This window comes from Egretta garzetta, unplaced genomic scaffold (genome assembly GCF_000687185.1).
Source record: "Egretta garzetta isolate BGI_Z169 unplaced genomic scaffold, ASM68718v1 scaffold117, whole genome shotgun sequence".
NCBI lineage: Eukaryota > Metazoa > Chordata > Aves > Pelecaniformes > Ardeidae > Egretta > Egretta garzetta.
In genome coordinates this window covers 5132245-5153133 of record NW_009260479.1, presented here as the reverse complement: position 1 = coordinate 5153133, position 20889 = coordinate 5132245, and the positions used below count along the sequence as shown (strand labels likewise).

General features: G+C 42.7%; 1 protein-coding gene across 1 annotated transcript in view; it reads right to left on the bottom strand.

The window, feature by feature from the left end:
• DPP6 (dipeptidyl peptidase like 6) overlaps positions 1-20003 on the bottom strand; it is a 264379-nt gene extending 244376 nt beyond the window's left edge. Inside the window, exon 1 of the mRNA XM_009644081.2 lies at positions 19947-20003. Coding sequence (XP_009642376.1) covers positions 19947-20003 — 57 coding nt within the window. The remainder of the gene's footprint in view (positions 1-19946) is intronic.
• Positions 20004-20889: the final 886 nt, after the last annotated feature.

The window sequence follows — 20889 nt, the reverse complement described above, 5'->3', positions numbered from 1 at the left end:
AGTCCTGTTATCTTTACTGGCAACAGAGACAGGACAGAGCCAAGTGCTTTCAAAAAATCTCACCTAAAGTAACAGACAAAAATCTACCTTGAGGTTAAGGTTCACATGCAAGCAGCAACTTGGGAAATGTCAGATTTAAGCCTCAAGGTCCATGACCTGTAAGTCAGCCCCTGGTGAGTATGTATTGTGCCGGAGTCTAATTACGCATCCTACATGCTTCCAGTTGCCTCAGACGCTGCAGCAAGTGGCTGGTGCTCACACGTAATGAGACCTCTTCAATATTTCATTTGATACACACTGTTGTGTGTGCGGCCTTATTTGCAGCACACAATCCCAACCTGCTTTAAAGGCAGAGTTATCAATTTTCTCATCGCAGTTTCTATGGACCTCATCACTACAATGTGTGACTGCTTCAAATATTCATCAACTTCTTTCCACAGAACCTCTACATGGTGAAGAGAAGATATTATCCCATTGCACAGATGGGGAGCTGAGTCAGAGAATGATTAAGGTCAAACGTTTTGCTAATTTAGGGTGTCCAATTTCAGATGCCTGAGATCAGATTTTTTTTGGAGTAATTATCATAAGTTCGTATAGTTAAGTATAGCTCTTATCTAGTTCAATTGCAGCTAGAAATGTCTAGCACTTCTGAAAGTCAGAAAAAAACCCAATATCGGTTTAGAATTCAGAGTTTTGCTGAGCAACTACATCCAGCTGAGCTTTGGAAAAAAAAAATGGAAGAAATGGGAACTATGAAACCTGTGGAAAATTTGGCTGACAGGATCACTCAAAATCACATCAAAACCACAGCATGAGGGGTGAGGGGTCCCAATGATAGCATTTAACCTCCTTGGCCAGTAGACCATCTCTCTCAGTCCCTACACCCCTTCTGATACCTTCAACAGCTGAACAACTGACAGTGAACTCCTCAGTATTATACTCCAAAATCATTCCCCCCCCCCCCCCCCCCCCCCAATTCACCCTAATCTCAAAGACTGCTTTACTGAAAATCCTTAAATTAGACATGTGGGCTCTTTTTACGCTTCCTACCATTTGGTTCAAGTCTTATTTGGTTGTTTCTTTGGACAGGAGAGGTTGTTCTGGGTTAGGTGAGTATGCCCATTTATGTGTGCATATTTGTATGTATTGCTTGATAATACTTAGATCTAATGAAAATAAAAGGACTATTTTGGGTAGTATTCCAAAATGGGAACCTTTACAAAGGAGCCAAAGTTAGTCAAACAACCAAAAGCATATGTAATATAAATACATTTAAAATTGAACTTCAGCCAAGGAAGGAGAGTAATTTGAAATCATTAGCGGCAAAGGGCTATAATACTTAATCATAGAATCACAGAATGTTTTGGGTTGGAAGGGACCCCTAGAGGTCACCCAGTCCAACCCCCCTGCAGGGAGCAGGGACACCGCTAACCAGATCAGGTTGCTCAGAGCCCCATCCAACCTGGTCTTGAATGTTCCCAGGGATGGGGCCTCCACCACCTCTCTGGGCAACCCGTGCCAGTGTTTCACCACCCTCACTGTAAAGAATTTCTTCCTTATAGCCAGTCTAAACCTACCCTGTTTTAGTTTAAAGCCATTACGCCTTGTCCTGTCACAGCTGGCCCTGCTAAAAAGATTTTCCCCATCTTTCCTATAGGCCCCTTTAAGTACTGAAAGGCCACAGTAAGGTCTCCCTGCAGCCTTCTCATCTCCAGGGTGAACAAGCCCAACTCTCTCAGCCTGGCAAGTATTTCTTGAAAACAGCATTTATTGCAGTCAACCAAGTGCCAGGATCCTTGTCTTCTGGAAAACTCAAGACTCTCCAGCCAGCTCTACATCTCTTACACTGCGAGAGACGCAGGGAAGAGGAAAGCCCACTTGGAGTATTTCAGGACAGAAACTCTCTATAGTTTCAGATGCAGAATTGCCAGAAAGAACAGGAAACAGAGGGTGATGATGATTTATTTTACTAGTGATTTTTCCTCTTCCCCACATACATATTTTTAACACACGTATTTTCAAGGGAAGGCTCCCTTTCCTCCAGCCTCCACACTTTCTCTAGGCCCTCCTTGTCCTCATTAGTTGTAGCTTATTGAAAATGCAGCTGCTTTGCCATGCTATGAAAACCAGAAAGAGAGAAATTTCAGGGATTTTCCTGAAATCCTCCTCATATATCTTTTTCCCAGGCTACCGACCCATGGCCGCAGAACTATCTGTCTAGTAGGACAGCTATAAGCAGCACTGCTCACACGTCCCTCATGCCATTCCTACTTTCCCACTAAGGGATGACATATATTCTGCCCCTCAAGGGAAGCAAACACATTTGCAGTTATAAAATACTCCCATCACTGCCGGATGAGGACAGGAGATGCTGACTTTTCTAGCAGAAAGGCTGGTTTGGTGGTGAAAGCATTGAAGACTTGGGAGGCAAGGGTTAAGCTGAGACAGGGCTAGATCATCGCTTTGTGCCTTGGTCCTTTCTCTGTGAAAAGGAGAAGCACAACTGAAAAGTAACTGCATCCCGTGATAGTTAGGAAGACGAAGCAGGTAACCAAAATGGTCTGTTCAGGCTTCATAAGCTATACCAGCATCCCTACCACTGAGGTTAAATCCATTAACAGTTGTGAGGCACTCGGAAGAGGTTATATCAGTGCATCCAGGAGGCAGTTCTGGGGCTCATTTTCTCCTGTCACTGCAAAACGTTCACCCACAGCTCTTGATTTTTTTGACACAAACCAGCAGGTAAAGTGAAATTATTCTTCTTTCAGGAACAAATAACAAACCACTTCAAATTTAAAACCATCTGCAGGGGAAGATGCATTTTCAGAGATGAAGCATTTCTCAAGAGTTGTGTACCAGTCTGCTTTTTCTTTCCCAAGTCAGTTATTACCTAGGCTGGTAAAAATCCAGTAGAAGCTGGAAAATGCTGGCTCTCCAAAGGGAGAGATACTGCCCAACACCCTTCTGGAAGCATCTTGGCCTTAAGGCAGGGATTTCTTGCTCTCATTGCTCTCAACTCTTGTTCAGAGTTCAGAGGGTGCTATCAGCCACAAGTATTCATTTGATGATTTTCACTTTGGTGACAGGACAAGGGGAAATGACCTCAAGTTGTGCCAGGGCAGGTTTAGGTTGGACGTTAGGAAAAATTTTCTCACCAAAAGGGTTGTTAAGCTTTGGAACGGGCTGCCCAGGGAAGCGGTCAAGTCCCCATCCCTGGAGGTATTTAAAAGACGGGCAGACGAGGTGCTCAGGGCCATGGTTTAGTGGTGGGATGGCAGGGTTAGGTTAATGGCTGGACTTGATGATCTTAAAGGTCTTTTCCAACCTAAATGAATCTATGATTCTATGGTGGGGTTGTACGCCTGTGTATTTGTGCATGTATGCACCAACATGGATAATGATAGTGTGCACAAGTCCTGCTGCTGGGGTGTTAATATCTGCAGTTCCTTATTAGAGTCTGTTTGAGGAGGACTTTCTTTAAATGGCTGTTAAACCTCTAGAGGTGCCCCTGTAGATCTGAAGACCAAAGGGTGTCTGATCTTATTTAAAAGAACCAAAACCTGAGTAACTGAATGAATGAAGGAATAAATCATTGTTAACATTTTCAGAATGCTTAAGCGATGTAGGACACAGCTCCACCTTGCAACAAACTGCCTGAAGCCAGTGCCAACCCACACCAATAATCCCCGCAGCACCAAACATTGCGTCGCATGGGCTTGGAGGCTGAAACACAGGAGCAATTTAGCCCTGGGCAAGTCACTTCATTCTCTTATTAAGCTTCCCTTTCTGCCAAGCATGGGTAATACAGTTTACCTACATCACTGAAATGTCAGGAAGAATATTTTTAAAAGCAATTTGAAGAATAACGTGTTAGGTATTGTTATTACAGGTGGAAAGCACCAGCTTAGCAACACACACCTTTCTGTAAGGAGGCTATGTTTAAATAACATAACCCTATAATTACATTTCATTAACATTAATAGTATAAATAGTTATTTTAGAGCATCTCTTGTCCTGAGGTCTCTCAGAGTCTGTTACATTCCAACTAAAAAAGAAAACAAACTCTATTCTATCACTAAAATTCAGTTCCATTATTATCTCTTGGGTGCTAAGAAAAAGACAAAACTCAACAGGATTATCTAATGCCCTGATACCTGAGAAACTGCTCCCTTTTCCTTCTTAATACTGACCAGCAGACCACCTTCAGTTTCCTGAAATTAAATGCCATCATTTGACCACACGGCAGTTCAAATGCGTTTGTTTCAAGTGTGCTGTGTTTTTAGGTGTTTTCAAAAGAAAACAGAGAGGAAAAATAAATGGCTGGTAACAGCAGAAAGCTTTTAAAAACCCATCCTTTTTAATACACAAGAAAAGTGAGCCTTCAAAGCCCGTGCATAAGCACCTACATAATTGGCTGGATTTTCAAGAGCACTGAGCTTTCAGCAGTCCCAAGTGAGACCAGCAATGGCTTTTGGATGCTCAACAATTTATCACAACTCAACAATTTCTCCCCTGGGCATTATTTACCAACTATGTGGTATACAGAAAGCTAAAACATTGGAGACTGTCATTTTCGGTTGGACTTGGACACCTAACTCTATTAGGCTCCCCTAAAACACCCCCAAGTATTTCCACATATTTTTTTTTTTTCCTGGAACTTATCGCAAAAAAAAAAATGCAGACTTAATTTAAATGTACACTGCACACTAGGACTCAAATGTCAAAACTGCATCATGCTGGTAAAGGTTACATAAAGAAATTATTAATTACTCTTTTTCCTCATTGAGGTTTTACTTGCCTGTCAACAAAAGATAGTAGAAGATTGCCTGGCCAAAATCTGCATTATTTCCAGCTCCCTAATATCACTGAAAAACAGGCAGCAGTTCAATTTGCCAGCAATAATTTATTGTGTAGAATCAAAATTCTGCAAGCAACCTCTTCTCATCTGTTACTTTCAACATCTCCCACAGCTATTTGATTTTCTTCCTGGCTTTTCATGTTAACTGGTCATCTCCTGCCAAATCCCAGCTATCTAAACAAGACTCTGCAGCTTGCTCGGTAGTTATAGCTGTGTTTCATGCATGCAAGAGCGCATTTCACAACAAACAGGATCGCATCTTTCAGTGGTATTACCGAGACAAAACTCCAGAGGATATTTGTCCCAAATGCTCTAAAAAAAAAAAAAAAAAAGAAAAAAATCAGGAGCTACCACAGCTTTTTTAAAACTGAGTATGTGGCCAAAGTTTGAAGCATTGCCCAACTGATAAAAAGAGTAAATGGCTAGCAGGCACTGAAATGTGCTGCTAAAAATGGAGGGGAGCCCCCAGTGCCACCCTCGGCCATCTGCCTCTGCTGCCGTGGCAGAGCGCGCTGCAACCGAGGCAGCGGGAGGACGAATGCCGCAGCCGGGCAGCGGGAACCAGCTGCCTCCCAACTCCCAGCCCCTTTACAAACCACCTCCCGGCGGGGAGGAGGGAATCAGAGGGATTACCAGCAGCAGCAGCTACTTTGCAAAAATCTTTCTTCCCTTAAATCCTTAATTCCTGCAGGTAAGAGTCACAGGTGAATTTTCTTTCTTTTTTTTTTTTTTTTTAAAGAAAGCTCTTAGCCCTCTTGCTCACTGCAATATCACAAAGCAGACGCCAATGATTTTATTGGTCTGTTTGCTTAAGCTAATAGTCTGGCTAAATATATGTTTTTTCTGTACCCTCTCCTTCCTCCCAGGATATGAAAGCAAAAGGAAAATGCGATGTTAGTTAACATTTGCAAAGACAATTAGCACACATGGGCAAGTTGAGCGCCACACCTTTTTCAGACAGACTCGGGTCTTCACTTTTGCACACTGCCAACACAACCAGTCTTGAAGAATCTCTTAACTGGCGTTGGTCTATTCTTGAGCTAGTTGTATTATCTATGTTGATGAATAATATAAATAATGCTGTTCAACAGTTTTTTGGCTTGGGACCATGGACTAATCTTCATTTGGTAATTGAAGGCTTATATGATGGAAAGAAACTCTATGGTAACTGTCAAGACAATGAAAAGTAATGAAGTATAAACATCCAAGTGTCACCTAAAATCAGACTCCTTAGAGCAACTGTCATCTCTTGTTTTTTTCAGAAGTTTTAGCAATAAAAATAAATAAAAGTTAGGTATTACACCTGACAAGCAGCCAACTTGTAAAAGTGCAAACAGTATTTGGTGAATAGCTTGCAACAAGTTAATTCCTTTTTCCTCACGGAAACAGTTTCTCTTCGACTGGAACAAAGAATTTACCCAAGAAATAGGCCAAGGGAAGGCAAAACATAGGTTCAGTGGATATTGGAGGCTGCATTTCTGGCAACCCATAGGCGTTTGCCACCAAAACCATAAGAGCCTGGGTAGAACAGAAGGAAACATAACATGGAACATGGTTTGAAAAATGTGTATCGCTGTCCCCCTACACAGTGACTCCCCAGGAAAAGGGCACACTCGCGTAGCTTCATTATAATCTCTCACTAATTGCTTCTCCAAACCTCTTGCGTATCTATTCTTTTTCTCTGCAGCATTATGCACAACCTGTGTATTACAGTAGACTGTGCTGCAGCAACTTAGCTGAAGAAAGAATTGATTCTTGCTCAAACTTTTTCATAGAGGCCAAGGAAATGATGACAAAGAAGCTATTTGGGAAACAAAAGCCAAAAGAAGTAAGCTCTAGCTTCAGTGAGAGGAGTAGAAGTAGCATAAGCACCGAGCATCCCACTAGGATTCATTTAGGCTTATATTTTTAGCCTCAAGTACATACGTTATTTCTCATGTGTATTTTAGATGGCCTGTTGAGCTCAATTTCTTCATATCTTTGTGTACATGAAAAAGTATTTCCAGAATGTTTTACCACAGAAGTAGCAACCAGCCAAGCCCTCTTTTCTTTCCTAGAGCAAGGAGAAGAGCTTTGAGATATTAATTGGTAATTAACTCCAGTTGTATCACCAATTGGGACAAGACATTTCAGTGTTCAGATATTTTAAACCCTCAAGAAGAAAACTAGAAGCTTATAGCATATTTGGGCAGCAGAAAACAATTTTTAGAATACTGAGAATTTCTTGGTTTGGTAATTCCCCATCCCATCAAATTTTGACTTTAATCTTTTTTGGTTTTCCATTTTACTGTAGATGCACATGAATTCTTAAGTAAAATTAGATTTATGGTCCAAATGTGTTCAACATGGAGATTTGAAAGATGTCCCCAAAATATTTTGAGTTAGACGATTTAATGGGAATATCCCTGCATGGATGAGCTGCATTTTACAGAAAAAAAAATACACCTATGCATCATAGTTTCAAAGAGCTCTATTTTACAGTAGGGTGAACATTGAGGACTTAAAATCTAGGCTTAGCCTGTGACAGTGGCTGTGTGCCACTGATCATTGTAGTCTTTCTGGAATTCACACCAGGATGCTGAAGAGCAAATAAAATTGCTCCCTTCTGCCATGACATACAGGATGACGATTTATTTACTGACCCACCCGGATGCTAAGAGCATTATAACTGACTGGAGAAGTGCTAAAATTTATAGGAACTTACAGGAATTTATAGGAGCCTACAAGAATTTACAGGAAGAACACTATCTAGCATGGTGGTTTGGCAGTGGACCTCCTTGGTCCCCAAGTGCTTCTAATCACCTCCCACCTCAAAGTCAGAAGACCAGCGTGAACACTATTTCCTCACAAGCAAGAGGATGAGAGCCAACGGGTGTTAAAATAAATCTTCTGAAACAAATGATGAGGAGACCAGGCCTGCAACCTTATTCCAGCATGTAAACACAGCCTGATTTATATTGTGGTCCCAAACCTGAAGTCCATTCTCAGGCAGAGCTCCATCAGTTCACACACCAGAGGACCTAAGAGAAATTTGATTTCTGAAAGAAGCACTTCTCCCCATCATGACAGAACTGTACAGAGGAAACCCAGTTACAGTATTCAGCTTTTTCTATCATAAAAGCCACATGAAAACAGAATGAACCAGCTGGAATAAAAGTGTTAGTTACAAATTTGTTGCTCTTGTAGATTTAAAGCCTCAGTTTTCTACAGAAGGGTTTTCAGACTAGTGCAAAATAGCGTAGGGGCTGGCTCAAGCCTTGATGAAGTCAATAGATTTATTTTCAATTTGACCACTTGCTCCAAACAACTCTTCATCATATTTCAGATATGTGCACTTTCTGGAATTCCTTAAAGTTTTCTGTTTAAACAGGGACACTCTGTCAACATGCAGCCCAGTATCAATGCTGAATTCCTCAACACATTTGAGTGAAAAATGCCTACTAGATAACAGCACAGTCTCCTAATCTCCCAGAAGGGCATTGGAAAGCCCAGGATTTAAACAAAGAACAAAATCAAATGAAGACATCATCTATTTACTTACTATCAACCTTAAAGATGCTATGGGAAGGAAGGTAACATCTCTCAAGCAGATGAGTAGTAACTGAAGTCAGCTAGTCCTACCAAGAGATACCTATTTGAACAAGAGAGGACTGAAAAGCCTTCAGCAAAGAAAGTCAAAACACTTCCTAATCAATATACATTTTACTAATGGACAAACCTGATGTGCTAAGTACTTTCCAGGGCTACTTCAATCAATTTCTCCTTGCTGTCCCATACATTCACAACTGCTCTTTCTTTTATCTACCTGGTTTAGCTTGGAGTGTTGGAATAAAACATCTAATTATAGCATGACTTGCAACAGCAAAGTCAAGCATCAATATAATCCATGTAAACCCATGTGTTACACCTTACGAGGAAAAGACCATGGAAAAGAGTTCAATTTAATGCAACTGAAGCCTCCAATGATTAAGCTCACAAAGATTAATCTCAAATACTCATTAGATTCAATGGATCAGCATTCTCAGCAAAGTTTGTAAATTAACTTTTGCATCAAACATATTGGGACATGAAAATTATAAAAAAGAAGGCTGCTAGTATTCTTAGATTCTACTAAACTGTGAAGTGCCAGGATTTCTTAAGTAGAAGAAACAAAGTTTAGATTCAAATTTCCTGATACAAGGAGCAGTCAATGCTTATTACACTCAGGACAATGGCATCTACAGCATCTGAAAATTGGGAAATAAAAAAGAAAGAAGTTTCATTATCCTTCCCCACCTTGAGCAATTCCTCCGTTTTATTTAATGCCATAGGACTTCATAATAATAAAAAGCCTGAAGTTTTTGCTTACTACATCCTTCTAGCTACATCATCTGCTTTGCCGTAGACCATTTTGTAGAATTAAAACCCCATGACTTTGTGTCTCTCCTCTCTCCCATTTTAATATGGGCTAAGTTGCAATGTTTTCCCTGCACACCCTTGAGTTTCTCTCTACCAGTAGTCACAAAATGCTGCATATGCATTTGAAAATAACCTGTTTGCTCCGCCATGAAAACAGAAAGATAAAAGTATAAGGCTGTCAGCATACTTAAGGCTGGTTACAACTTAATGCACCATTCATTAATTCCTACAACCACATTAAGATTAAGTATCAGACCCCCTTAAACACTACAGAAAAAGAGTTGAGACGTTGGTCACAGTGTGTGATTAAGCTAAATTAAAGACCCAAAATGCATTCCACATAATATGCTACTGTATACATTCACCCCCAGTCAATTACATGTTTATTATGGTATCTCTGACAGGCTAAATTAACAATAAATTAATGTCTAAGTTGTGATTTCACTTTTGACAATAATATACTACAACTAAGCCTTAAATATCTGCATGTAACTATTCAGCTACAGACATAAGTGAAGGTAATGGAGTCAAAAACTGCAGACTAATTGCTTCAGATGAAGGCTTATTATCTCTCCAATTTCAAGCTCAGCAGCAGTTAAGCAGTAATATAAACTACTTTAGGCAAAGCATTGTGAATCTTTATATTAAATATACTTTTATTTTTATCTCTTTTAGTGTTTATAAACAATAAAAGCAACAGCCATTTGTTTTCAGACTGACAAAGGTAAGGGTGTAAGCTGAAGGGTTAAAAAAAAACCCCAACCAACAGTTCGACCTTCAGATTTGCTTGGTTTTACTATTTCACTTGAACTCTTCCTCTTTCTAACGGGTTTTCACATGATCATTTCATGAGTAAGCTCAGCTTAACTCTTCTTAAGTGCTTCAGCCTGTCTCATCCTCCTTCACCATGAGACATAGTCTGGGCTTGATTCCCCACTCAGCTTAGGCTTGTGTATCCACACCTGTAAAAGCAGATGCAACGAGGGTATGAGGCTTTCCCACGCAGGGATGGTGGCAGCACGCATGCTCCCCAAAGAGCTGCAAGGGACACACCAAATTCAAGGCAGCAGCAGAGGGATGATGTCTAGATGTTCCTGCTCCCTTGGTGACCCATCAGGACCCCATCGACTAAGCCTCCATCCCAGCACATGGCGATTCTAGCAAAACTAGCCTGTCCTCTGCATGTGATCATCTGCAATCTGGCTTTTTTAAGGTGCTCATGGAGACAGGGAAAACCCCTTCCTACAGTGCTCCTCGCTTGCATGGATGCAAGATTGCCCCATCCTTTCACCAGCCCCTTCTGCCGAGGCCACTGAGCCCAGAGGCACGGCCATGGTGCTGGTACTGCAAGGCTATTTAAGAAGACAAGATCCTAAAAGAGTCCCTGTTACGCCTCTGTGACCAGATGTTGTCCAGCAGACTGGGACAAACCCCACTCTGAGAAATTATGGTCTATCTGCACTTTTCACCTGCAGTTTCCATCACAAAATTATTTCTCATAAGAGTAATAGCCATACCTCGCTTGCCAGTTACCATACATCATGCGTACAGCACACAGGTTGTCTCGCTAAAGAAAGCTTTACTCCAGCAGCAGTAAGGGCACAGGCAATCAGGGCACTCAGGGATGGGTACTACAAGGGACAACGTGGGAAGCAGAGCCCTTTCCCTGGGCAAGAAGAGGACCTTAACCCTTTTCTCCTCTTGTTCTTCTGAGAATCTTCTCCCTTGGCAAAGACAGCTGCTTCTATTTCCCCACCACACACCCCCATGTGACAGAATAGAAGTCAGTGCCTTTAGCTAGTGTGTTATTTAAGTATTTATTTTGAAGGCAGGGTATTTCTGAAGAGACAGGGTATCTGAGAGCTGGCAAACCCAGCCATCTTCACTGCTTCCCTCAAGGAAGGCAGGTAAACGATTACCAGCGTGTTACAGGATGGAGATACTGAGACAAGCACTGCCCAAGGCCACAACATAAATGCCTGGCAAAGGCAAGAGAAGAGGCAGTGCCCTGCACCCCCTCCATCACACCAAGCTTGCAGCTAGTCCTCACCTTGCACCTCATTCCTCTGTTGGTGCCATCACCCACATGCTACATGTAGAGCAGCCACTGTCCCCCACTGTGAGCCCTCAGAAAGGTTGCAAAGCTGCTGAGATCCCCCACCAAATGTGTTCCCGGGAATGACAAGCATCGTTGCTGCTCTGTACAACTTGGCTGCTGTACAGAGGGCCACCGCCCTAACCATAACCCTGTACAACATGGTCACAGCTGATTTTCCTCCTTCCACCACCTCACTGCTCCTGCTGCTGCCTCCCTGTGGGATGGGGAAGAGTGCTGCCATGGGCTACCTGATGCCTTATGAACCAGCTCCCTGCCTGCAGCTTCTTCCTTCTCCCCAAGCCCCTTTCACCACCAAATTCAATCATACTTCTGCTGTAATTCCCATAACTCCTCCAGACAGTTAACAGTTACTCTTTTAGCCCACTCATCGTCTCCTCTCATCTTCCTCGGTCTGTTGGATTCTCACCAATGGTGGTGGGAAGTAGCCATGTCCTCTCCACTTCCATCACGCTGGAAGCAACTTCTGCAACTTCTGTCAGGGCTTCCTTTCAACAAGGCTCTGGGCTTCACCCTTGTCTCGTAGCCTCATCCAGACTTCCAGGAAGATGCTCTCCGTCAACCTCCTGGGCCCCTAACTTCAGCATCTGGTTTCCACTTCTGAAAGGTTTTGTTTTTACTCTTGAGCACACATATCCCTGGCTCGTCATCCCCGCATTTACTTTTCCATTTCATCTCTATTGCTCCTAATTACACCACAGTATTCCTGTTGAAAAAACATGAATTACTCCTTCTCGGAAAAGGTCTTTCTGCATTATGCAACAGAGCGCTGAAAGATATATCTCTGGCTCGCCTTAAACTAGAATTGCTTCAAGTTCCCAAAATCTTAGAATCAGACACAATCCCAAAATTCTATGCATTTTCTCTCTCTCTCATTTGCAAGTTTCCTTATAACTATCTGAAATCCTGCCAGGATTTACCTTTATCTTGATCTTTTTCTGCTGAAATTCTTATTCATATCTAAGTCTTCAGAATGAGTTTTAACTTCCAGGTTTTCTCCTATGACCCCTTCTCTGCATTCTCTAAATGTCAAGGAGTACATCTCTCTGATATCTCAGGTACTTACTTGTGCAGCCTGAGTTACGACACTATCTCAGAACCTCATATTTCACATACTTATCCTCAGGAGACCCACAGGTCTCTTTTTTTTTTTTTCCCCCAACTTAAGGTGGCAACAGACTATCTCAGGAGAAGCACAGCTGCTGACTGCCACCAAGGACCTATGTCTAACACTTGCTCAAAGCCCCAACAGAAGCCTACAGCACAATAAGCACTACATTCCATGTTCCAACGACTGAACCATCACGCAAAGCCACCTGAGAATCCCACTCAAACTTTGCTCTTAAATCAGAAATTGATACCAACTCACCCTTCCATTCTTCATCACCTTCATTGATTTCAAATATAGGTCCCTCTCCAACTTTCCGCTTAATGAAGGGTTTGCAAACTTGCTCAATGCACTCCTCTCACTTCTGCAGTTAGCTCTGCTCCAGATGTGTGGCAGACTCCTTTAGAGGAGTGTGCTCAGCTTTCCCCTTCTGATGCTGCCGGCACTCTCCTTTCTCTGAATCTATTTCACTTAAATCCCACTTAAGAATCAGAGAAGGAAGGACAAAGGACAAAAGAAGGGATGAAAGGAAAGAAAAAAGAAAGGACAAAAGAACAAAAGACTTGACTGCAAAACATACAGAATAAACTACCTAAATAATAGATAATACTGTACTCCACATTATTTAAAAGTGCTACCTTCTCTCACATCTTCCAAAGTGACCATGATTCACCACAACTTAATGCATGATAAAGATCACAAAGAAGCAGCATTAAAGGCATAGGAACTGAAAGCAGGTAAAACCATTGCTCATGAAATGACCGCAGCAAGGCATAGCACTGCTAATGGACCACAACTGGAATGAAGCATTGGATGCTCTAAGATAAGAGTTAAAAAAAAACCAAACACACAAACCCTAAGATTTTTTTCTTGTGGAGTTCAGGCACAGTCTCATGACCCCTAGATAACTGGTGAAGTTCAGAGACAAATTACTCTGTCTTGATCCAACAGCAAATGAAAGATTGAATGAAAGACTGCAACACAAGGTACCTCTGCCAGGAATGGAGGGAGCAGCAGTCAAGCAACACTGTCCCAAGGACAAGTGGCAGAGCACATCCCGCTTGACCTGTCAAGGCGTGGCCAGAGTGTAAATCATACACAATCTCAAGCAGCATCCTAGGGAAGTATACTATCTCTTAGAAGCTGCGTGCTTAGAAGATCCCCAACCGTAATGTGGTCTTGACACATCTGATGCCTTCCAGAAGCTCTTCCATTTTAGTATTGAACACCAAAAAACCTTTTTCCACAGCCTTCTGCTTTTGAGAATTCAGTTTTAAGCCAAACGTGCTTCTTTCCATCTCTGTCTCCTCCTCCCCACTGCTTAGCTGCCTGCATTCCTCACGGCAAATTAACAGCTTGAAAAGACTGCCAGTTTGATGCAATTTCATGTTCTTGAATACAGTGTTCTCAGGAGCACTATTAAGGAAATTTAATCTCTTGAGAAACAGATCAGATACCATTAACAGAATGAAACACAAATGTTCTCTATGACTTCCTGGAGAAAGCCTGTGTTGGGTCTACAATAAGATACGTAATTTACAGAGCTGTTATCAAGAAAAAAAGTATTGTCTCATATCAACAATCTCATTTTTTAAAAATGACACACCTAGGCAACAAACTCTAAACAGTTCCATTAAAACTAAAAAAAAAAACCAACCCCAAACCACCTTTGTTTTCTATGCAAGTCAGAACCAGGTTTCCCCACTTTCCCTTCTCTTTGGCAGACACCTTCCAAAAGCGGACACTGGTCCCTGGTTTCTGCACAGCTGTGATAATCAGAGCCAGGATACTGCAGCAAGTCCACGAGAATTAGGGATTCTCACAAGCAGGGACTCACCTTTGGGATATGACAGTTTTCAACTCCAGCCAAGAACACTGGAGCTCTGCTATCACAAGTCACTGAGATAATATGCTAAATTAGCTCGTCTCCTGGGACACTCACTCCAACCTGTTCAACAGCTCCAGGGCCAAGCTCCTTTTAGCCCCCTGTTGAATCTGGGTACCACAGGGGTACGGTGCTCCTCAATTCCTCTGCATAGATTTTATGCCACTGGGGTGCTGCAGTGGGGAGTCTGACTGTAAATCAGGGCTTTTTTGTAACATATTTGCAGCTCAGTCTGCTTCGGAACATAAAGTTACAATGCATAATCTCAAACCTTGTTAAGAAAACATAGAGGATTCAGTAGTGGCTCTTTGCGGTCTACCATACACCAGGGATGGTATTGACAAATAAAAGAGTAAAGTCTCTTCCTTATTTTGACAGATTAAATTCACAACTTATAATATGTGCCTGAACCTGCTGCACCCTACAGCCTGTTTACAACACGAAGGGATGCTGCACTCTTTGGAGCCCGTTTGTATTAGAATCATGGAATAGAACAGAATCATAGAATCGTTTAGGTTAGAAAAGACCTTTAAGATCATCAAGTAAGCCATCATAAGCCATTAAACCACTAAACCATGTCCCTGAGCACCTCATCTGCCCGGCTTTGAAATACCTCCAGGGATGGGGACTCCACCACTTCCCTGGGCAGCCCCTTCCAATGCTTAACAATCTTTTTGTGAAAAAACTTTTCCTAACGTCCAGCCTAAACCTTCCTTGGCACAACTTGAGGCCATTTCCCCTCGTCCTATCGCCCATTACCTGGGAGAAGAGCCCAACACCCATTGCTCGCGCAATGTAAGGAGGCTGTAGTGTCACAGAGAATCAGGACTGTTGCAGCCTTTCAGGCAAAGCATGCTGAACTAACCAAGACATCTGGCACCCAGTGCTGATAAATTGCTTGACAGCACTCAGGTGAGCACAGCAGATCTGGGGTGATGTTAAGTCACACTTCACAGAAAAAAAAATACTGAACATGCAAAGGTATGGAAACATAGCTCACATGAAGTTCATTTATTTAACTCTGTCTCCCATCCCTGCTAAAGACATGTGGGGGACATTGGGTACTTTTATTCAATTCAGAACTGCACTACTGACCAAATCTCTCAGTTGTACCCAGGTACCATGCTCTAACTCACATTTTATAGTGGCCTCAGAGCATACGAACTGGCTTGCTTTGGATGAAGCTGAACAAGAAGATGCTGTTCAACCATTAATGGACATTCACACCAGTCTGGAACTAGCTTGAAATAACCCACTGTCCAAAATGTGTATTTGGGACCTCAATGCCATCTCTCTCACCCTCATGGGGTGGGTCCACACTAATTGCCAATGTAAGCACACCCGTATTTTTTAGTTAACTACTCTGGGAATGAAGTAACAGCATAGGACTCAGCTCACAATGGTTGAGGGTAGTTATGACCTTGAAGGAAGACAGCTGGGCACTTGGGGGCTGATATTCCTTGCTACAGGAATCCCAGAATTACCTGGATTATAACGATGTGGGGAAAAACCCTGAATAATGCACCTAAAGTGCACCCTTTTTTTCTTATTTGGATAAATTTACTCAAATAGAGGCACATTCCATCATAGTATATTAGATACTCCAACTGCATTCACTCTTCAACATACTACAGGCTATTTCTGTGAAGTACAGAGTGGCAGGGGAACATTAGGAGCATGAAATATTAATCTTTCCATCATGTTATTCCTGAGTCTGGCCTAGGTTTTCCAAGTTAAATGTGCTCTCACTCCACCTGAATATGCCTATTATTTGGAATTCCATCTGTTCTGTAAAATTCAAAATTGATTACCTTAATGACAGCTAATAGGCGGAACTGTTCTATTGATCAGACTTCACTCCTCCATGGAGCCCACTTCAATAAAAGGCAGCCCTCAAGCTGTTTTGCCTCCTTACTTAATTTTTGGTCTTTTACATGGAGCTGCACGCAAACAATCATTAACAACCTTGTCTAGAACATGTGCATATTTCAGAGCAGAATCTCACTCCCTGTAAATCCATGACAGTTCTTCTCTATACAGCAAAAGAACTGGGAGCAATCATTTATTCTGAGTGTTCAAGTACCCAATTAACCAATCAACCCTTTAAGTATGTTTTATAAAAGGTGTTCTTTGAGAATCTGTGATCTGTTATCCTAGATATGCTGACTCATTTGCTAAAATACTTAGAAGTCTCATTTTAGCATTATGCCTATTACTTAATTTTCATAAAAAACCAGCCTCCTTATTTTTATATATGACTGTAGAGCTATTTGAACTCCCAAAGGCCATTAAAAGTAGCAAGAATTGGGCTAAACTGAGACAATTTACAGGCTCATGTTAAAACACAAGGATCTTCAGCCAGTGTAAATTACCAAACATTGACCCAGTACTTGACTTCTTGTTGTTATTTTCTTCTCCTTTTTTTAATGGAAAAGTGGTTTTAATGGTATATTCACACATCCAGCTAACAATCCTCAAGACGGAGAACAAGATTCACTAGAGCCAGATCCCAAGTCTATTAGCGTCTGCAAGCTTTTCTATGGACTTCTGAGCATTTCTACGGACTTCTGGGTCTAGCAGAAAGCCAACTGTAATCGTTGTACCCTGCACAGTATCCAACTCCAACCACCTGAAGAAACCATAGCTGTGTCGGAAGCACCTAAGCATACAGAGGCAACCGCGTTCAGCTTACATCTTGATCAAGCAATCACAACTTGACAGTAAGAGACAGCATTACATATCACTTACAAAACATTTTCTGTACATGATGCCTAAAAGGCTTAAAGTTCAGACTCATGAAACAGATAAGCAAGGAGATAAATGATTAAAATCCTAAGTAGTTTAACTGAGATGGAGGTGAGCAACATTGCTTATCAAAAAGAAACAGTACAGAAACATTTTTAATTAACAAAGGGAAGAAAGGGATGCTTATTGCCTGGCTCCAAGCAGGTAAGGCAGTGCATTGCTTATCTCCACATCCCAATCATTTTCTAATTATTACAATTTTTGTAAATCTCAAGACAGAACATGCCTTCATTTGCATATAGACACATGGGTCTGAATTAGATTTTCAAACTTATGCCTGCAAAGCTTCTGCAGATGTTTTCAAACTTTCCCCACCCTGTTCCTGCAGTGTCTTTTCATACCCAGCTTCTGTTTGGGTTAGCGTGGTAGAACAGAGCACAGACTTAAGCCAACTGTGTTACTTGCCTGTCTCTGGGTCCAGGGGATGCCACAGCAAGGAATACAGAAAAGGGACGGTAACCATCTCTTAAGACAGCAGCAGCTGCTTCTGAAAAAGACTCAGTCCTCTACAGACAGACCAGCACTTTACCTTCAATTTTCTACCAGTTCCAATTTTCAGTTGCCTGATCAGTTTTAAGCAAGGAAAAAAACCTAAGCAATTCTTGATATGCACTAGCCTAGAAATAGAATTTCAGCTGGAAATAGAATTTGGATAGAGCCTTTCTTCAGTTATGATCTGTTTTAAATAAAATAAGGGGGCTGATCTGTGTTTGGTGTTAAAAGATAAAGGTCCACTCAAATCAATGGACACAGATTGGATCTGACCCCTCACCGCTAAGCTATTTTACTAATAAGGTATTGTGAAAACAACAACAAAAAAATTATGCGAGTGAGCAAAGTTGCTTACAGACTCAACCATTAATATTCATCAAGATCATTGATATTTATATATGCCTGATATTTCTATTTCATGCTCACACTAGGGCAGAGCTGAGAGTGCATGTACTTTCAGAATATTTAAGTGCACCATATGGATATAATTGCAACTCAATCAGTTATAGAATATATTCAGTCAAAACTCTGCATAATACTGAAGACCTATTCTGGGCATTTTATACTTCATAAGGGAAGAGAGAAGTAGCAAAGACACGGCATGCCAGTAGCAAAATGGCATTAGGCAGGTGACACTACTTGAAACAAAATCACTGCTCCGTTATAAAAGGCAACCGACTTACACTTCTCGACTCATAAAACCCCGACACTTGTACACAGCTCCAAGAAGGAGGAGGGGACAGCCCCACAGCTCTCTTTGTTCGGAAAAGGCACTTATACATAAACCCCTGCCCTGCCTCCCAGAAACCCAGCCAGACTAATTTTAATCTGCAGCAGTGACAAAAACATGTATTCCAAAAGCAGAGAAGCCCGACAGATGTAAGGTTAGACGAAGGCACAGTTTCTTCACCCCCAGTATCAAAGTTGTTTTCTTCTTCTTGTTTTAACTGCACCATTGAGCCTGTTTTGGCCATTAGCAAAATGTCACCCTGATAATGTAGATTATATGATGCTACTTGTGGTGCCTTCTCATGCTTTTCCCTTCCTCAATTCCCTAAAATAAAGCACTGAGAAAAAAAAAAAAAAAAGAAAAACAACGTGCAAGGCTCTCAGCCTATCAAGCCACGGAGAACTATTTTAAGAATTAATTTGTGCCCTGAGAGATCTGTTTAAATTATCCTCCCGTGCTGTCCTAACCGAAGATTAAAGCGGTGAACTTCCAATGTCTTAAGGAGACAACGAAAATCGAAGAACTGGAGCGTACGGGCTCCTCCGCCGTCCCCCCAGGCATGGGGCCGAGAGCGGGGAGGAGAAGCTGGTGCCGAGGAGGATGGAGCTGCTGATCTGCCGGAGCGCCAGGAGCCCACGAGCCTTTGCCATCCTCAGATGGGGCTCAGAGATCGCAGCCAGACTTGCCCTTATGCCACCACTCTTAGCTCTGCCTGTCCTTTACAGCTGAGGGTATGTCCCCTTTTTTCTGCCACCCACTGCTTTTTTGACAGGGAAAGTTTGGACTTCATTTTGTCCTGGTAAGTGCAGTCAGACAGGAATACCCTCTAAAAACCAGGCATGCCAGAGAAAATTAAGTTTTTAACTTTCCATCTCTATAGACACACAAAGAGCACCTACCAAGAGAAGGGAAATGAAGCAAGTTCAGCTATGGTGTGAGCACTGCAATTTTCCCCAAAGTCAGTGGGACTTATACCTACTCACAGCTGCTTTTTGCCTCCCCCCCCCATCGCTGCTTGCACACGCACAGCCCGAGCACACGCTGTACTCTGAAGTGTCCCTCCAAGAAAATGTCAGCCAAAAAAAAAAAAAGATAAAATCCCTGAAAGTGCATGACAAAGTAAGAAGCTGAGACCCACTTCTACAATTTTATATCCATCTGCAGAGAGGCTGTTAAAAAGCCTTTACCCCCTTCCTCCAGCGAGAAAGGGCCTCCATCCCAGCATCCTGCCCCCCCTCCCCGCGTGTAAGGAACAAGTTACAGAACAAACCTCTATAGCCTTCAGCAAGAGGTACAGGCTGTTAAAAATAGCACAGTTTCAGCTTCCCCCTCCGAGCCGCCACACACACCGAGAAAGCAGACCTTGAACCCAGCCACACGGTACTTTCCTCCTGCCACTGACTGGTGACTCAGTTGACAATTTTAGGAATGCAAACCGAGACGACTAAAAATAATAATAATAATAATAGTAATAATCATCATCATCATACAAGAAACACAGAGCTATACAATGCAAATCTGTATTTGTTTGAAATTGAGGAAAATAAGCATTACCTGTTCTTGTTGTTGGGCTTGTTTCCCTGATGCATTTTGCTCCTTGGCTGTAGTCATGCTCACCTATTTGTGCCCACTGCAGTGGCAAACAGGATTTTACTCTGTCTGTGTGTGTGTGTGTGTGTCAGCTTGTCTGTGTGTGTTCAGACATACACGCGCACACACACACACACAAAGACTGAAGGGATAAGGATGAGTAACTAGTCCATCACTTAATCACCAGCTGAGAAATTTCCCACCCCCACAAAAAGAAATAAATAAAAATGCAACGTAAAAAAGCACTAGTCTAGCTGTCTTCCCCCTTGAGCCTCTAAAATAAAAGCAGAAGCAGAAGCAGAGAGAATGATGCTGTGGGGGCTTCTTCAATTAGCAACAGCCTCTGCAATCGTCACAGAAACAATGATAACTGCTTGGCAACCAGCAACTGGCAGCTCGGAGCCGGGAGGCAGCGATGTGGTCCTCGCTCCCCACCTCCACGGCGGCAGCCCGCGCCTTGCGCATGCACCGGCTGCCTCGTAGCACAGTGTGCTGCTCGCTGGCGATGTGCAGAGACGGAGCTCGGCAGCCGGCTCCCCTCCTGCAGCCGAGGTGGAAGGGGCCACAGGCACCCGGCGCTTGGGAATTAAATCCCGCATTCCCCACCGTGCCGGCGACCGGGCGTCCCAAGGCCGCCGAGCTCCTGGCAGATGCGCTCTCGTCTTCTCCCCAACTTGCGGAGGTTTCAATGCCCCGGCAGTCCCCAGCTATGAAGGGAAGCTGTGCCAAGGGCAGCCTCTGCCCCGCTGCTGGGGCAATTTTGGAGGAGGCAGCGTGCACTCCTAGGGAAGCGGGTTCCCACCAACGGGACGCAGACAGCACCAATGCTCCCTGGGGGGCTGCTTGCCTTCACTGCCCAAGGGTGGCATGTTTAAGGGAGTAAATCATGCCCCCAGCCTCCCCCTGG